At 42.1% G+C, this 19,719-nt stretch overlaps 1 protein-coding gene across 1 annotated transcript in view; it reads right to left on the minus strand.

The window, feature by feature from the left end:
- Positions 1-19,719, minus strand: part of ADCY10 (adenylate cyclase 10) — a 96,048-nt gene that overhangs the window by 439 nt on the left and 75,890 nt on the right. Inside the window, exons 25-31 of the mRNA XM_068538359.1 lie at positions 18,188-18,344; positions 15,668-15,872; positions 15,493-15,589; positions 14,838-14,953; positions 13,829-13,946; positions 11,700-11,895; positions 297-485 (exon numbers count right to left, since the gene is read on the minus strand). Of these exons, the coding sequence (XP_068394460.1) occupies positions 297-485; positions 11,700-11,895; positions 13,829-13,946; positions 14,838-14,953; positions 15,493-15,589; positions 15,668-15,872; positions 18,188-18,344 (1,078 nt within the window). The remainder of the gene's footprint in view (positions 1-296; positions 486-11,699; positions 11,896-13,828; positions 13,947-14,837; positions 14,954-15,492; positions 15,590-15,667; positions 15,873-18,187; positions 18,345-19,719) is intronic.

Genomic DNA, 19,719 nt, shown 5'->3' on the forward strand with positions numbered 1-19,719 from the left:
TCTTGAAGGGAGGCAAGACATGGAACACAAAGTGGAATGTGGTGAGACCTACGAGAAGGTGGAGAGCTTGCTAAAGGGGATTTGCAGGAGGGGGGGAGATCCCATGAGAACTCAAAGGGGAAGAGGAGGTGCAAATACCTGACCTATGGACGTGTCACCCCTTTCAGTCAGGGTCCAGAAAGGCCTCTGCTGGCCTTTCACACCTGGTGAAACCCAGCCAGGCAGTGGGCTGCTGGGGCCCCTTCGCATCCCCCGTGAGCATCCCCTTCCCCAGCTTGCTAGCTGATGCTACATACTTTGCTCATGTTCAGCCAGCATTTCTCCAGCACATTCCCTTGTGTTTCACAGAGCTGTAAGGCTGTGTGCAGGAAGAGGTTGCAGTTCTGCCCATCTCCCATTAGTATACAGACATAGGCCATCAGGTGGTAGAGCCTTGGGTAGAAGACAGGCCCGGTGGTGTTTTGAGCCACGAGATTCTCCAAGTTCTAAAGAAAAAAGCATCACATCAGAATCAGAAACGGGTCCTTGACTGGAAAGATTTTTCCTTCTCAGATGATTTGGGATCATTTCAAGGGTATAAGCAATCCAGCGAAAAAGCATATTACAGAGACATACGTAGAAAGTAGTGGAGATTAGATGACAAATGTCAGGTGGAGCAGCCCCAGTGGCCTACCCAGACCAAGAATGTGATATGGGTGGGCTCAATAACCCTTTTTGGTAACCACTTTTAAAAAATGAAACTAGGTCCCCCTGAAACTCAGTTCCCCTGCTGAGTTTATGATTAGCCTCTCTATCTAAAACTTTATTCTCTTTCTTGTCCTGCCTCCCTGTTCCCCCCAGGATTGAGGAGTATCAAAGAAAGGGGGTGACTGAAACTAAGCAGGACCCTGCAGGGCTCTCCCACGTACAAAAGCCCTTCTGTGTCCCCTGTTTCCTGTTTGTAGAAAAGGGCTTTGGTCTTCTAGGCCTTCCCTGAGTTCCAAAGGGCAGACTCAAGCAGTTACTAATTAGGGAAGTGAGGGGATGCAGAAAAACAGTCAAGAAACAATAGTTCAGTGATAAAACAGAATCCTAGCTCCTCCCCAAGGGATATACATCACAATCTGATACATATCTTTGAGTTCTTCTGCAGGAACTAATACCCCCACCCATGTAGAGGATTGTGACTACATGCTGACTACAAGATACAGACCCAGACTGGTTGGAACCAGAAGGTTGATGATTAAGAATCCTGAAACACCACCCTATTACATCACCACCAGCCAATCAGAATAAAGTCATGTACCCTGCAGCCCTCACCCCAAAATGTTGCCTTTAAAAACCCTTCCCTGAGGGACTTCCCTGGTGGTCCAATGGTTAAGAATCCGCCTTCCAGTGTGGGGGACATGGGTTTGATCCCTGGTCAGGGAACTAAGATCCCATGTGCTGCAGGGTAACTAAGCCTGTGCGCTCTAGAGCCTGTGCACCACAACTAGAGAGCCTGCGTGCTGCAACTAATGAGCCTGCGCACTCTAGAACTCGCGTGCCACAACGAAGATCCCACGTGCCACAACTAAGACCTGACGCAGCCAAATAAATAAATAAATATTTTAAAAAATAAAAATAAAAACCCTTCCCTGAAAATCTTTGGGGAGTTTGGGTCTTTTGAACATGAGCCATCCATTCTCCTTTCTGGGCCTGACAATAAATGCTGTACTTTCCTTCACCACTACCTGGTGTCAGTAAATTGGCTTTGCTGTGTGGTGGGCAAGCAGACCCAAGTTCAGTTCAGTAACAACAACCACAAAACCACAATATTTTCTTTTGATTACCAAAGCAATATAAGTTGATTTTCAAAATTTAGAGAATTATACCTCAATTGAAAAAAAAATATGTAGACATTGGAGAGGGGGGAATAAAAGGGAAAAACGAACAAACAACTCAGAATTTAGGGAAAAAATGAGGATAGAAAAAGAAAATCACTCTTAATTATAACACATAAAAAGAAATATTTTCACATTTGGATACATACTCTCCCGTTTTTTAATTTCTTTGCTGTGGACAGGGAGTGTTGCCCACCATCACAGTTCTACAAGAATCAAGCCATTAGCCACTGCAGCCACCCACTGATGGCGGGGCCTGAGAAAAACAGGAAGCATTTTGTGTTTTGGATACTGGCCATAGATAGTTAAGATGCATATCTAAGGAATAATTTCAATGAACCCAGATCCTTGCATCTTCCGTACATAGAAAAGTGCTAAAGTCATTAACTTGAGATATCTGTTCTTTGTGACTAGCAGTAATCTTTTCATGTTCTTCCTAGGAAAAAACTCCTATATATCCTGTCTCCTTCCTTACTTCTTCAGAGCAGTTACTCAAAAGCTATCTGAGAGGCCAACCTCCAGGCTACAACTATAGTCCTCAGTAAGATCCCCGAAGAAAATTTAACTTGCAACTTTTAGGTTGTGTGTTTTTCTTCAGTTGACACTGCCTATCACTTACACACACACACACATACACACACACTCATACCCACCACAACTGGGATCACACTGAAACAGGAGGGAAGGGAGCAGGGCACAATCTTTGAAAGAACAACATAGCCCAAGGACATGACATAAACTGATTAAAACCAAATGGGTCGGGGCTTCCCTGGTGGCGCAGTGGTTGAGAATCTGCCTGCCAATGCAGGGGACACGGGTTCGAGCCCTGGTCTGGGAAGATCCCACATGCCGCGGAGCAACTGGGCCCGTGAGCCACAACTACTGAGCCTGCGCGTCTGGAGCCTGTGCTCCGCAACAAGAGAGGCCGCGATGGTGAGAGGCCCGCGCACCGCGATGAAGAGTGGCCCCCACTTGCCACAACCAGAGAAAGCCCTCACACAGAAACGAAGACCCAACACAGCCAAAAATAAAAATTAAAAACAAAAAAAACCCCAAAAACCAAATGGGTCCAAGACGGTGGACAAGTCGACTTCCACTAGACTTTGAGCCTCAGTATACGCTCACTGTAATACATCAGCAAGCTAAATGACACACCCACAGGTACCACGACAGTTCCAAGGATCCATAAGGATCAAAAGGTGGGCAGTGGCCCAATTCCTGGAAATCCCCACCCCTTCCCTGAAATAGCTGGAATACTCCTCCTACTCATTAGCCTATGAAATTACCCACCCCTATAAAAACTGACAACCCCCATACCCTGGTGCCTTTCTCACCTTCTGAAATGGCCCACACTCTGTCTGTGGAGTGTGTTTCTCTCTAAATAAATCCACTTCTTACCTATCACTTTGTCTCTCACTGAATTCTTTCTGTGACAAGACATCAAAAACCTGAGCCTCATTAAGTCCTGAGACCAGGTGTGTGATCTCAGTTGGAAGACTGTGGGTTTTGGCTGGGTTCGAGTCCTGGCACGTGGGTTCTAGTCCCAATCTGAGGTGCATAGTTTCAAAATTAATCACCAATACAGTAACATTTTTTTCTCATTTAGCACCACGTTATGAATATTTTCCAATGATATGATTCTTTTTTTTTCTTTTCTTTTTTAACATCTTTATTGAGGTATAATTGCTTTACAGCGTTGTGTTAGTTGCTGCTGTATAACAAAGTGAATCAGCTATATGTATACATATATCCCCATATCCCCTCCCTCTTGGTTCTCCCTCCCACCCTCCCTATCCCACCCCTCTAGGCGGTCACAAAGCACCGAGCTGATCTCCCTGTGCTATGCGGCTGCTTCCCACTAGCTATCTATTTTACATTTGGTAGTGTACATATGTCAGTGCTACTCTCTCACTTCATCCCAGCTTACTCTTCCCCCTCCCCGTGTCCTCAAGTCCATTCTCTATGTCTGTGTTTTTATTCCAGTCCTGCCCTTAGGTTCATCAGAATCATTTTTTTTTAGATTCCATATATATGTGTTAGCATACAGTATTCGTTTGTCTCTTTCTGACTTACTTCACTCTGTATGACAGACTCTAGGTCCATCCACCTCACTACAAATAACTCACTTTCGTTTCTTTTCATGGCTGAGTAATACTCCATTGTATATATGTGCCACATCTTAATCCATTCATCTGTCGATGGACACTTAGGTTGTTTCCATGTCCTGGCTATTGTAAATAGTGCTGCAATGAACATTGTGGTACATATCTCTTTTTGAATTATGGTTTTCTCAGGGTATATGCTCAGTAGTGGGATTGCTGGGTCATATGGTAGTTCTATTTTTAGTTTTTTAAGGAATCTCCATACTGTTCTCCATAGTGGCTGTATCAATTTACATTCCCACCAACAGTGTAACAGGGTTCCCTTTTCTCCACACCCTCTCCAGCATTTATTGTTTGTAGATTTTTTTGATGATGGCCATTCTGACCAGTGTGAGGTGATACCTCATTGTAGTTTTGATTTGCGTTTCTCTAATGATTAGTGATGCTGAGCATCCTTTCATGTGTTTGTTGATAATCTGTATATCTTCTTGGAAGAAATGTCTATTTAAGTCTTTTGCCCATTTATGGATTGGGTTGTTTGCTTTTTTGATATTGAGCTGCATGAGCTGCTTGTATATTTTGGAGATTAATCCTTTGTCAGTTGCTTTGTTTGCAAATATTTTGTCCCGTTCTGAGGGTTGTCTTTTCATCTTGTTTATGGTTTCCTTTGCTGTGCAAAAGCTTTGAAGTTTCATTAGGTCCCATTTCTTTATTTTTGTTTTTATTTCCATTTCTCTAGGAGGGGGGTCAAAAAGGATCTTGCTGTGATCTATGTCATAGAGTGTTCTGCCTATGTTTTCCTCTAAGAGTTTTATAGTGTCTGGCCTTACATTTAGGTCTTTAATCCATTTTGAGTTTATTTTTGTGTATGGTGTTAGAAAGTGTTCTAATTTCATTCTTTTACATGTAGCTGTCCAGTTATCCCAGCACCACTTATTGAAGAGGTTGTCTTTTCTCCATTGTATATACTTGCCTCCTCTGTCAAAGATAAGGTGACCATATGTGCGTGCGTTTATCTCTGCGCTTTCTATCCTGTTCCATTGATCTGTATTTTTGTTTCTGTGCCAGTACCATACTGTCTTGATTACTGTAGCTTTGCAGTATAGTCTGAAGTCAGGGAGCCTGATTCCTCCAGGTCTGTTTTTCTTTCTCAAGATTGCTTTGGCAATTCGGGGCCTTTGGTGTTTCCATACAAATTGTGAAATTTTTTGTTCTAGTTCTGTGAAAAATGCCATTGGTAGTTTGATAGGGATTGCATTGAATCTGTAGACTGCTTTGGGTAGTATAGTCATTTTCACAATGTTGATTCTTCCAATCCAAGAACATGGTATATCTTTCCATCTGTTTGTATCACCTTTAATTTCTTTCATCAGTGTCTTATAGTCTTCTGCATACAGGTTTTTTGTCTCCTTGGGTAGGTTTATTCCTAGGTATTTTATTCTTTTTGTTGCAATGGTAAATGGGAGTGTTTCCTTAATTTCTCTTTCAGATATTTTGTCATTAGTGTATAGGAATGCAAGAGATTTCTGTGCATTAATTTTGTATCCTGCTACTTTACCAAATTCATTGATTAGCTCTAGTAGTTTTCTGATAGCATCTTTAGGATTCTCTATGTATAGTATCATGTCATGTGCAAACAGTGACAGTTTTACTTCTTCTTTTCCAATTTGGATTCCTTTTATTTCTTTTTCTTCTCTGATTGCTGTGGCCAAAACTTCCAAAACTATGTTGAATAATAGTGGTGAGAGTGGGCAACCTTGTCTTGTTCCTGATCTTAGTGGAAATGGTTCCAGTTTTTCACCATTGAGAATGATGATCCCTTGATCATTATGTAGTGTCCTTCTTTGTCTCTTGTAAGTCTTTATTTTAAAGTCTATTTTGTCTGATATGAGAATTGCTACGCCAGCTTTCTTTCGATTTCCATTTGCATGGAATATCTTTTTCCATCCCCTCACTTTTAGTCTGTATGTGTCCCTAGGTCTGAAGTTGGTCTGTTGTAGACAGCATATATACGGGTCTTGTTTTTGCATCCATTCAGCCAGTCTATGTCTTTTAGTTGGAGCATTTAATCCATTTACATTTAAGGTAATTATCCATATGTATGTTCCTATTACCATTTTCTTAATTGTTTTGGGTTTGTTATTGTAGGTTTTTTCCTTCTCTTGTGTTTCCTGCCTAGAGAAGTTCCTTTAGCATTTGTTGTAAAGCTGGTTTGGTGGTGCTGAATTCTCTTAGCTGTTGCTTGTCTGTAAAGGTTTTAATTTCTCTGTCGAATCTGAATGAGATCCTTGCTGGGTAGAGTAATCTTGGTTGTAGAGTTTTCCCTTTCACACTTTAAATATGTCCTGCCACTCCCTTCTGGCTTACAGATTTTCTGCGGAAAGATCAGCTGTTACACTTACGGGGATTCCCTTGTATGTTATTTGTTGCTTTTCCCTTCCTACTTTTAATATATTTTTCTTTGTATTTAAATTTTGATGGTTTGATTAATATGCGTCTTGGTTTGTTTCTCCTTGGATTTATCCTGTTTGGGACTCTCTGCACTTCCTGGACTTGATTGACTGTTTCCTTTCCCATATTAGGTGATTTATTCTGACCAAGACATCATCCCTTGAGCACCGGCTAAGGGAGTATTCAAATATACAGTTAAAATGTGGTGGGGAAGTTTTCAACTATAATCTCTTCAAAGATTTTCTCAGTCCCTTTCCTTTTCTCTTCTTCTTCTGGGACCCCTATAATTCGAATGTTGGTGTGTTTAATGTTGCCCCAGGGGTCTCTGAGACTGTCCTCAATTCTTTTCATTCTTTTTTCTTTATTCTTCTCTGTGGTAGTTATTTCCACTATTTTATCTTCCAGGTCACTTATCCATTCTTCTGCCTCAGTTATTCTGATATTGATTCCTTCTAGAGAATTTTTAATTTCATTTATTGTGTTGTTCATCATTGTTTGTTTGCTCTTTAGTTCTTCTAGGTCCTTGTTAAACATTTCTTGTATTTTCTCCATTCTATTTCCAAGATTTTGGATCATCTTTACTATCATTACTCTGAATTCTTTTTCAGGTAGACTGCCTATTTCCTCTTCATTTGTTTGGTCTGGTGGGTTTTTACCTTGCTCCTTCATCTGCTGTGTATTTCTCTGTCTTCTCATTTTGCTTAATTTATTGTGTTTGGGGTCTCCTTTTCGCAGGCTGCAGGTTTGTAGTTCCCATTGTTTTTGGTGTCTGCCCCCAGTGGGTAAATTTGGCTCAGTGGGTTGTGTCGGCTTCCTAGTGGAGGGGACTGGTGCTTGTGTTCTGATGGATGAGGCTGGATCTTGTCTTTCTGGTGGGCAGGACCACGTCTGGTGGTGTGTTTTGGGGTGTCTGTGAACTTAGTATCATTTTAGGCAGCCTCTCTGCTAATGGGTGGGGTTGTGTTCCTGTCTTGCTAGTTGTTTGGCATGGGGTGTCCAGCACTGGAGCTTGCTGGTCATTGAGTGGAGCTGGGTCTTAGTGTTGAGACAGAGATCACTGGGAGAGCTCTCGCTGATTGATATTACGTGGAGCCAGGAGGTCTCCAGTGGTCCAATGTCCTGAACTCGGCTCTCCCACCTCAGAGGCTCAGGCCTGACACTTGCTGGAGCACCAAGACCCTGTCAGCCACACGGCGGAGACAACTGTGGTAAAAATCTGACTGGTATCTTGTATTTTTCTTTGCTGGGCGATTTATCCTGAGCAAGATGCCATGCCTTGAGCACCAGCTAAGGGAGTATTCAAATAAGCAGTTAAAATGCAGTGCAGGCAACATGGGAACAAGGATCCTCAGGGAGAACACAAAGCAGGAACTTCTTAATTTCTCCTGGAAGATGTGGAAGGGATGTGAGATCTGAAGGAAGAAGACATGGCCAGACAAACAATGGTGAAAGAAAGCAGATTATATATATAAAGGCGCTAGACAAGGGTGGATGGCTGTTGCTAGAATTAAAAATAGTTCTGAAAGTTTGAAGAGTAGATTTGGGTAAAGGGGGTTAAAGAAAATCTGGAGATGAACCTGAGGTGACATGCAGATGCTCTATCTTAAAGGGCTCTTTTCAACGACATGATTCTTTTACATCAGATCTCACAAATTCAAATGCTGACAGAGCTGGGCAAGAAACATAAATAAGAGGCTGAATGTAGCAAGATAAGAAGCAGAGGGGATTATGTCATACTGGAGAGGGTATGCCCTAAATGTCACCCCTCGTCAATTCCAGCCAGTAGCTGCCCTTTAGGATTGGGGCCTAGAGTCACCAGATACTCCAATTTTTAAAAGAAGAGTAAGAAATTCAGATTTTTTTTTTAATGTGAAAGTATCCCAGGGACTTCGCTGGTGGTCCAGTGGTAAAGAATCCAGCTTACAATGCAGGGGATACAGGTTCGATCCCTGGTCAGGGAACTAAGATCCCACATGCTGTGGGGCAAATAAGCCCATGCGCCACAACTACTGAGCTCACATGCCTCAACTAGAGAGCCTGCGTGCCACAAACTACAGAGCCCACATGCTCTGAAGCTGGAGCGCCACAACTAGAGAGAGAAAAACCCTCATGCCACAACTAGAGAGAAGCCTGTGTGCCGCAACGAAGAGCCCATGCGTCACAACGGAAAGATCCCGCATTCTGCAACTAAGACCCAACGCAGCCAAAAATAAATAAAATAAATAAAATATATTTAAAAGAAAAACAAAGAAAAAAAAAAAACCCCAATGTTTAAATATACCATTTCTGACTTAACCAATATTTTTGAAAGGCATATAATTTTTATTTTCCCCTAGTTTTTTAAATACTATAAACCTGAGATCAACATCTTTATAGATAAATTTTTGTTTGCCATCTGATTATTTCCTTAGGTTAGTACCTAGGAGGAGAATTAAATGATGTGCATATTTTAAAGATATTCATGCATTTTGCCAGAATGCTCTCTAGAAAGTTTATGAGAGTCCTTCAGAGCATGAATGTGTCTTCTCTCATGTCTTTGCTAACTTGATGGTCAACAATACAATGTCTTTTTCTTTTATTGCATTTACTTCAATTTCATAGAAATGGATTGAAACATTGAGTTTTCCTGACTAACCTGTTACATGTTTATTTTGTCTATCAATTACTTATTCAAGAAATTAAACATCTACTGTGTGTAACCAAGCAGGACCCTATGGGGCCTTCTTGGGACAGACCGCTCTCACCATGTCCTCTGCCTTCCTCTTGTTTGTAGAAAAGCTGTAGTCTCCCAGGCCTCCCCTGAGTCACAAAAGCCTGGCTCAAGAATTAATGATTGAAAGGATATGACCATGTAGTGACAAAAATGGCAGTTGGGCCAGGAGCACTAGTAACAATTTAAACAGTACATCAGCCATATGGCAGTCACAGACTCTTTAGTTCCTCCATGAAGTAACGAGATAACAGTACCTGTTGCACATTTCCTGAGTTGTTTTATAGATGTTAGAAGTTAACTACTTAATGACCATGAGATATAGCCCCCAGACCTACTGGAGCCTGAGGACTGATGACGTTAACCCCTGTGACACTGCCCTGTTACCTCGCCATCAATCAGTCAGAGAAATGCGTACAAGCTGATCACATACCCTGTGAATCCTCTCCCTCACCTTGCCTTTAAAAATGCTTCCCTGAAACCTTTTGGGGAGTTCGGGTTTTTTGATCATTACCTGCCCCAGACTCCTTGTCTGGCACCTTACAGTAAATGCTGCACTTTCCTTCACCACACCTGGTGTCAGTAGATTAGCTTTACTGCATGTGGGAGAACGAGCCCAAGTTTGGTTCAGTAACATGTGTAAAAGGCATTGCTCTGTGTACTGTGGGAGATACTAAGTTTGATTTTGTGTTCTTTTGTGTTCTTGTGTTCTTTCTACTCCCCACCTCTACCACTCCGTCTCATTCCTGGGCTTCCCAGCCCCATCCCCTTCTGGAACTCAAATCACAAACTCCTTGAGTACAAAGACAACATTTTACACATCTTTATTGTAATCCCAATAGCACCTACTGTGTTTTTAACCTGTACTGTCTTTGGGATAGGTGAGTTTTATACTTTACTACTCATTAAATAAAGAGGTGCTTTCTTTTAACCAGCTGCTAATTTATCTACCTGGATTTCCATATATCAGGTTGGCCAAAATTGTGGTACCCCTTTATTAGCACTGAATATTTAAAAGTGATAATGACAGTCAACTCATATGTCATACGTAATGTGCCTGGTATTTGAAAGGAAAAAGAGAATGTTGGAATAAATTAAATCATGTTTAAGATGGTAAAAATCTATTTTTTTAAAACAACATGAAGTTAAGCATGTTTTAAATCCCTCCCAAGTAATTTTCTTAAGGAAAGACATTTGCTCCATCAAATTACATGAAATAAATTACATAATACACATAATAATTACGTAAGTCATATGTAATACATAATAATTACATAAAACAAAATGTTTTATATCACCAATTTCCATATACTGTGTGAGAACCAGAAGAATGTTTTATGAATCAGGAATATAAATACATGTTCTATGTCAAAGAGTACATACCTCCAAGCGGTGATGACAGTGAACTTGTGTGTTTTTGGAGGCGGCGATTTAGTCAGCTGGTGTGAACAAATTGCAGGAAGAGATGCTGAGGTTGAGTGTGCTATGAGAGTGGTAGGGAGTGGGCTCCCACCTGGGCAAATTCAAGGCTTTTCTATCCAGCAGCAGTGAAAAAGACCCAGCCCATAACAATGCCTCCAAAGATTAAACGAGCAACTATTCTTCACTGGTCTCAAGATGCCTTGTTTTGAAACAGTTTAACATCTCTGAAATAGGGATGTGCCTTAAAATCGTCAGCATCTAGATTCTGCCAACAACCTGAAGGAACCTGCAAGCAGGTTCTTCCCTAGATCATGAGAAAATACCTCAGCCAACACCTTGATTTTAGCCTTGTAAGACCCTCAGCAGAGAACCCAGCCAAGCCCGTCCAGACTTTTGACTGCTAAGCCCGGAGATGAGAGAAGAAGTGCTGTCATTTAAGCTGTTAAGGTTGTGTACTTGGAGACATAGCAATAGAAAAGGAATTCACCTGCATTCAGTTTCTAAGAGAACAAGGCAAACACTTGTTAAGACGGCCCTGGAGGTTCAGCCCTTCATTCCCTTAGGGGAGCTTGCCCGTGCTGGGCTGTAGACTCCGGGAGGCAGGCACCAGGTTTAATTTGCTCACTCTTGTACCCCAACACCTAGTACCAGGTCCTTACTATGTATCAGTTGAATGTTTTAAATTGCTGTGTGCAAAGATTTATCTACCAAGATGTTTATCACAGCAACAGCAATAAAGTACTACAGAAAAATTCTATCTAAGAATAGTTTGGCAATATCATCTAATAGTATATCTGTAAGATAAAATACTAGGCTTCCTTTTAACTAGTGGTGCAGAAAACAATTTAAAGGCAGGGAATTATTCATAAATATATCTTATTTAGTAGCAAGTTTAAAAAATGGAAATGCATGCACACACATGGAAGAAAACTTGGAAAGTGATATCTCAATATGTATAAAGTGATTATCTCTGAGTAGTAAGGTTGTGGGCAATTTATATTCTAATTATGGGGAGGGAGTGGAGTGGCCTTCAAAAACTTAAACTATAAAACACGTGTAACTTCTGTAATCAGAGAAAATAATTATCACAGGAGGTAGAGAAAAATCCATTTAAGGCATGACTTACCGGGTAAACCAGAGAAGAGGCCTTACCTTGAGTAGGTCAACTCCACTGTCCTGAGCATTCTCTGATTGTTCTTCAATTTGCTTTTGAAGGTAGAGGACTTGCCCTTCCATGTACCTACTGAGGCCTATGCAGTAAAGAGCTGCTGGGGTTCTTCTTGACACTAGACTTTTGGCTCTGTTGGAAAATATGTGAAAGTTGTCCCACTCCTGAAGTCTGGCATACCTGTATCACCACAGAAGAATAAGAAAAATCCCCATCACCCTTGGAATGGGCTGGTTTCCTGAAATGGGTCTCTCTAGAGGTGTAGCTCCTAGTACGTTGGTCTCTGGAAGCCTGCCACTGGCCTATTCAGGGAAAATTATGTGATATGGAGCAAGGACAGAATAGAATTTTTTGATGATTTCAAATGAATATAATTGGGGGAATACTTGGGCAATATTAGCTACCATTTAATTCTTTTTTTTTTTTTAATTTATTTACCATTTAATTCTTTGGACTCTTTGAAGTGAGGGAATTTCCTGGAAGTCCAGTGGTTAGGACTCCTCACTTTTACTACCAGGGGCCTGGGGTTCAATCCCTAGCCAGGGAACTAAGATCCCACAGGCTGTTCGGTGTGGCCAGAAAAAAAATGAAACAGATCAGGCACTTGGAGCTATAAATTCTGCGGCTTGAAGAAATTGCTCTGATTTCAAAGAGATGGCCTGGGCTGATACTACTCAAGGTGTGGGCCACAGAGAGACATCATCAGTACCATCTGAGTGCTCCTTGGAAATGCAAGCTCTCTGGTCCAACCCAGATCTACTGAATCAGACAGACTCTGGGGATGGGGCCAGAAATCTGAGTTAACAAACTCTCCAGATGATTCCTATGCCCATAAAGTGGGAGCAGTATTGGCCTAAGCTACAGCTGTTGCAAGAACTCTTCAGGTGAGGTAGAGTAGAATAAGAAATTAGGGTGATTTTTGGACTTTACATTCCTTGAACTTTAACTCACAAGGGCAAATTAATTTGACTTTGAACTTTCACTTCTTTAGACTTTAGCTGGCAAGGGTAATTGATTTTTTGGATTTTAATTTCTCCCAATGAGTTTTATAATAAGAGGAGATTTCTATTCAAATTTGAAACTGCTCTAGTTTGTGGCACTTTGCATAGGAATGTCTTCGTATTATCATTTAATCTCATCACAAAATCTTTAAATACTGGACAACATGACTGCATATATAATTTGAGATGGGAAGTGGAATAGGGAATGACTGTCAGTCTTGGGGATGGCTGTGGAAGTAATTTATTTAATGTTCTGGAGCCTTACTGTCCATCTACTTCCTTGAAGCTAAAGCCATAGCTACAGGCTTATTGAGTTTAAAAAATGTAATGGGTTAAAGAGATTAAGCCTCAGGCTTAATGGGTTAATGGGGATACAGGAAGCCTGCTTCTTCAACCTTCCTGAAGTTTCCTTCCATGTGAGGGAGCTCCACTGGTGCAAAGCTCCACATTTCTTTCCCTGCCTCATTCACTCCTCCAATGACAAGGGGTGACTTAGTAGGCTGGTGACTTTGGGACAGAAATTAGGCAGGTGTAGCTCTCTTTCATCTTGAGAGCCAGTGAGACCCACGGGGAGCATGGTACTTCCTGCCTCAGTGGGGTGGGGAGGGGGTGGAGTTTTCTAGAACTGCCTGCTGCTGATGGGTGTCTAATCCTGGGGTTCAATATTAGGAAGCTCACTTGCCTGCGGATACACGCCATATCCTCCAACATCGGCTCTATTAACAATGATTATGATTCCATCTTGGGGGTGGGGAGGGGGTAAGTAGTGCTATTTATTAGTCTCCCTCAAACCCCCCAACACTTCTCAGAAGCAAGTATCTTTTCTTATTCATCTCTGTATTAATACCGCACACTGTGTACGCAAGAAATGCTTGTTGCATTGAGTACAATTGAAGTGGCATCGCTTTACTGGCCTCAGTTGAGTGGGATGAACTAGGTGATCCCCAAGGTGTTTTTCAGTATAAATCTGCTCTGTCACTTTCAATCTGTCTTAGGTATAAATTAAAAGTACTTTCCCTTTCTTTTCTTTCCTTTTTTCAAATCACATAGAACTCTTCCAGGATTCAACATTTTCAAATTTGGGAATTTAGTGGTATGCAACACATTGTTACCAGATAGCTATACATGAGTAAAGTCCCAGAAGGATTCCACTTTGGAACTTCAGTATTCTGTTGTCTTCGTTTTGGTGTATGAATTCCAAACATTCTTCAAATGACCTATAAACAAAGCCTAAAAAAAGAGAGAAACAGGAGAGCTTGGCTGGTAGGTTGGGGGTGGAGGGGTGTCGTCTTTCTGGCCTAATAGCTCCCAGGAGAATTTCCCACTGTGAGGACAGGTCTCGGTCTCTGATTACTTTATGAATCCAAAGGGTCCCACGGATTACAACAATCAGGTGACTGCACTGCCCTGTGTTTGCTGAGCCCCTGCTTTTGTGGAAGTTTATGTGTACAAGATACAAGTCCATAATATCAATTAGGCAGGAGTGGGGTTTAAACCAACCCTCCCTGCTTGAGCCCAAGGAATCAGCCTCAGTGCAGCCTGGGACTTCTCAGTCTTCGCGTTCACACTTCCCTGGCTGGCAGCAATATCCACATCCCTTGTTGAAAATATGGCTGGGAAAAAGAATGCCCTGTTTGGCCCCTCTGGTTTAATACGTACACTGAGGCCTGCCTACCTGGTGTAACATGAAGGTTATCGGGAAAGAACTTGTTTTCCAAATCGCTAACAGCTGCCAGTGCCTGGAACCCTCCCCTCACCATTAGCAGCCCTCCCCTTCATTTTCAAGCATGAAGTCTCTAAGTCTATCCTGCTAAAAATTAAATACCCTCGTAGAAGCCACATAGGAAGATACTGTCAGTCACTATCACTTGTGTGACAAATGATCTGACGCTTTAACTGGCAGCTTAAATTCTAAATTCTCTTCCTTGTTGGTCCCTTGCAATCCTCGCACCTTCTAGATGGCTCCTCAGCTCATAGCACCAGGCTCTGCCCTCCCCTGTCCTGTATGTCTTTCTAGCCAGAAACCCAGTGGTCTCAAAGCCCTAGTCCTGTCACCTGCCACACCACACCAACGCAAGCGTCATTCCTCCAGTTTCTTATAAATTCTAAGGCCATGCTCACCAGAATAAAGCATGATGTCCAGGCAGACAAAATAGAAAAATGCCTTGCTGAAGATATGCTCTTCTGCTACAGAAAGATCCCACAGCCACCCCAGCACCTGGATCAGTTGCTTGTATCTATGGATAAGAAAAGGTGATAGGATTGAAAAATAGTGTGTGGGGAGAGAAGGAAGTTCAGTCCTGGTCTCAGTCCTGCCCAGCAATTCAGGACCAAATACGATTCTTCAACAGACTTCAAACCCACTCCTAAATCTCAAGTTGGCTCTCTGTTCAAACTGTCCTTTCCTGGACCTCTCTATCAGGGTGGCCGGAGTCAGGCCAAGTTGGCCTGCGCCTCTGGTCCCGGCTGCTACTCTCTGGGCATTTGCCTCACCTGTGAGACTGTTCCCTTTCTTCCACCTGGCAGTGGTGGAGGCCTGATTCCCACAGTGGGGCTGACTGTCTGTCCCTCCTCCAGACACTGGCCAGAGCAACCAGGTTAGAGGGGATGCCTGTGAAAGAGTAGTGGTGTCTCAAGGATGATGATTATCAGTTACATCAGCTTCTGGTAAACCTTACTTCCTGCCCCACCCTATGGCCGGGGTTAAATAAACCCAGAACATTCCATTAATATGGCTTTCTTCCTCTAATTTTGGAAAATGGCTTGAGATAAATACCTGTTTTTCAAGAAGAGGGATTTACAAAGCCAGCAGAGGACCAGACAGTGTTTGTTGGGATTACGAAGCAATGACCACATCTTGTGGGCTCGAGAGCCTGGGAAGAAAACAATTCCAGTATATTTCTGGGCATTACTTGTATCTGCAAGTTCTTTCTTGACCAGCCAGGGCTTACCTAAGTCAATGGCCAAGTCCAAGTGACCCATTAGGAGCTTGATATAGCCAAGTGTATCGGCCACGTAGGTCATGATTTCAACACCCTCGCGTTTCAGGGGGAGGTTGAAGATGTGCTCCATGGTCATGACCTCATATTTGAACCACACGCCCTGGTAGCCGGCTAGATGGTGGTACAGTGAATAGTCCAGGTAGGCCTTAATGATCTGAAATGGCAGCAGTGGAGGAGAGGAGAGACGGGGCAAGACTGGGATGGAACCCGAAGCAGAAAGCCCAGGATATCACCAATCATCTGCCAGTAAACATGGATTTATTAAGCTTGGGAATGGAGCTGGACATTTGGCAAAACCATAGGCTTAGATACAGAAATTAAGCTGAGTTTCTGCCACCTATTTAATGCATGATCCAGGACAAGCTCAATGGCCCCTTTTGTCCACACAGGGTCCTTAAACAAAATATAAGAATTTTAATTTTTGTGAAAAATAAAAGCAATAGCTTATATGTGTGGATATATGACTGCATACCAAAAAGCCTGGAAGGATTCATTCCAAACTGTAAAAAGCAGTTACCTATTTGTTGCAGTTGGAGTAGAGATTTGAGGGACTTTTTACTTTATGCATTTCTGTGATGTTTAATTTATTGTTATAACAAGCATACATTGCTTTTGTTGTTTAACAATAAAGGAAGGTTGGTTTGGTTTTGTTTGCTTTCCAAAAAAATGTAAAGACTAGTTCTAAACTTAACTGGGGGATTGAAGAGAAGTTGTTTACTGTTTAAACAGCTCTTCAATCTGGTGATGCTGTCATCGTTGATATGGTTCCTGGCAAACCCATGTGTGTTAAGAGCTTCTCTGACTATCCTCCTCTGGGCCGTTTTGCTGCTCGTGACATGAGACAGACAGTTGCTGTGGGTGTCATCAAAGCAGTGGACAAGAAGGCAGCTGGGGTTGGCAAGGTCACCAAGTCTGCCCAGAAAGCTCAGAAGGCTAAATGAATGTTATCCCCAACACCTGCCACCCCAGTCTTAATCAGTGGTGGAAGAACAGTCTTAGAACTGTTTGTCTCAACTGGCCATTTAAGTTTAATAGCAAAAGACTGGTTAATGATAACAACGCATGGTGAAACCTTCAGAAGGAAGGGAGAATGTTTTGTGGACCATTTGTTTTGTGTGTAGCAGTTTTTCAGGAAAAATAGTGAAAGAACTTGAAATGGGTCAAAACAAAAAAAATTCAGTGGGTGTCCTGTCTAGCTCACTCATCAAGGTTATCTCTGCCTTTCACTGCCTTTGGGAAACCTGGTAATAATGTAAATGATTCTTTTTCATAGAAATAGAAATGTTCGGTGGAATACAAGTGATTGTATTCTTGCCCTGTGATTAGACTAGTTTTGTATACATTCATAAATTAAATTCTCCTGGGAAACAGTTGTAACATCTTACTAGTTCTCTCACTAACTTTAATGAGCTCAATAACATCTTTGATGCGCGTTCTTTTACTTTTACTTTTTTTGGCCATGCTGCGCAGCTTGTGGGATTTTAGTTCCCCGACCAGAGATTGAACCCGGGCCCTCGGCTGTGAGAGCACTGAGTCCTAACCTCTGGACCGCTAGGGAATGATTTTATCTTTTTAAAAGAATTATCCTTTTACATTTTCCTTTTTCACCCTCATTCTCTTACAAGTACAATGTGGAGTTTTCCGAGGGAGAGTTATGTGACATTACAAGGAAGTGAAAGTAGAAGCAGATTGAGAATCTAACTGTCTTCTGTGAAGTCAGACATTAAGGTATTTGCCAAAATGTAATACATGCCATTCTTCTCACAATATTTTTTGTTTGGGGAAATAGAGTTTTTTTTCAATGAAAATGTTAATTATGTTCATATGTCATGGGTTTATTTTCTCTAAAAAATATTTTTAAAGTATCTCAGTTTTTGTTTCTTATATGACAGTATCAATAGATATACCCCATAAAAGTATATGATCCCATATAAAAATATAAATATATAAACCCATATAAAAAGCTATTTGAGGTCCTCAATTATTAGGAGTATAAGGGGATCCTGGGACCAAAGCGTTTGACAACTGCTAGCCTCAGCGGAACAATCTAGTCTGGAAGGTTTTTATTAAATCTTCGTGATTTTGAATTTTGATTGGCTTTCACTAGGCTTTTCTCTCCAAATGAGATTCAGAAACGTAAAAAGCAGCTACAGGGCTTCCCTGGTGGCGCAGTGGTTGAGAGTCTGCCTGCCAATGCAGGGGACACGGGTTCGAGCCCTGGTCTGGGAAGATCCCACATGCCGCGGAGCAACTGGGCCCGTGAGCCACAACTACTGAGCCTGCGCGTCTGGAGCCTGTGCTCCGCAACAAGAGAGGCCGCGACAGTGAGAGGCCCGCGCACCGCGATGAAGAGTGGCCCCCGCTCGCTGCAACTAGAGAAAGCCCTCGCACAGAAACGAAGACCCAACACAGCCAAAAATAAATAAATAAATTTAAAAAAAAAAAAAAGCAGCTACAAAAATACCCTACCTGGAAATCATCTTGAGTTTCCAGGGCAGTATTCACTTGCATCAGAGCTGCCAGGTGGCAATAATACTTGTAGTGAAAAAAATAATTTAAGCTATAGATCTGCCACAGCAAGGAGAAGCAAGTGGTTTGCTGGTAAAGTTGCGCCAGCCTCTTCTTCCTATTAGATAAAGTACACACATGGGACATAAGAAGAAGGTATCGCCACCAGCATGCTTGAGGGAAGCGCAGGGGCAGAGCCTCACTACTGGCTTGGGGGTCAAAACAGACTTGAGTTTGAGGCCTGTTTCCTTTACGTGGAAATTGACATGCACGTTAATTTTTGTTTTCAGTTTCAGCACATAGTATTTTTTTATTGACACGTAGTTGATTTACAATGTTGTGTTAATTTCTGCTGTACAGCAAAGTGATTCCGTTATACATATGTATATTGATACATTAATTTTTAGAAATATTCTTTTCCATTATGGTTTATCACAGGATATTGAATATAGTTCCTCGTGCTATACAGTAGGACCTTGTTGTACATGCACATGAATCTTTGTGAAGCACAATTTTTCCAACAGACAGTGGGGACCATAATACCTACTTTGTGATGATTAATTAAGGTAATTGATGTAACTCACCTGTCCCCTGTCAGTTCATTGCCATTTAAATGAAATTATTTAAAAAGCACATTTATATCATTTTATCACATGAGACTGATGACAACCCCGTAAGAAAGGAAGGAATAATTAACCCCATTTTACAAGAACGGAAGGTGAGACTCAGACAGGTTAAGTAATTAAGTCAAAGTCACGTAGCTAGAATGCGACGGTGCCAGGACTCCAGCCCTGGCCACCTCCAGCCTGGCCAGTCCAGTGTGTCATTTCCTCTGTTACACATGGTTGTCAGGAGCTAGGTCTCAGTTCAACAAAGGAAATGAGCCTTTTAAACAATCCCATTCTGCTGTGGTCTGAATGCATCCCCCAAAATTCATAAGTTGAACTCTAACTCCCAAAAGTGATGGTAATAGTAGGTGGGGCCTTTAGGACATGATAAGGTTATGAGGGTGGAGCCTTCATGACTGGGATTAGAGCTCTTATAAAAGAGACTCCACAGAGTTCCCGGCCCCATTCCACCATGTGAGGATACGACAAGAAGTCTGCGACCCTGAAGAGGGCCCTGGCCCAGCCACGCTGGCACTAGGACCTCAGGCTTCCAGCCTCCAGAACTGTGAGCAATAAACTTCTGCTGTTAATAAGCCAGCTGGCCTGTGGTATTTTGTCACAGCAGTCCAAACAGACTAAAACACATTCTGACAACGGAGTGGAATGTCGCAGGAGATGGTGAACTTCCTGTGCTGGAATTATTCAAGGGAAGGATGGCTGACCACCTACCGAGAATGTTGGGGGGTCTCAGCCTCAGCCTCCACGAGTCATTTAACTGGTAACGTAGCCCCCAATCTCCTCTATTTGTGATAAAAATGGGATCCTAAACTGGCTGCAATATCAGTAATTTAACAAAGCCAAGAAAACAAAATATAACTAGAAATA

Source organism: Eschrichtius robustus, chromosome 3 (assembly GCF_028021215.1).
Source record: "Eschrichtius robustus isolate mEscRob2 chromosome 3, mEscRob2.pri, whole genome shotgun sequence".
In the NCBI taxonomy this organism is placed as follows: Eukaryota; Metazoa; Chordata; class Mammalia; order Artiodactyla; family Eschrichtiidae; genus Eschrichtius; species Eschrichtius robustus.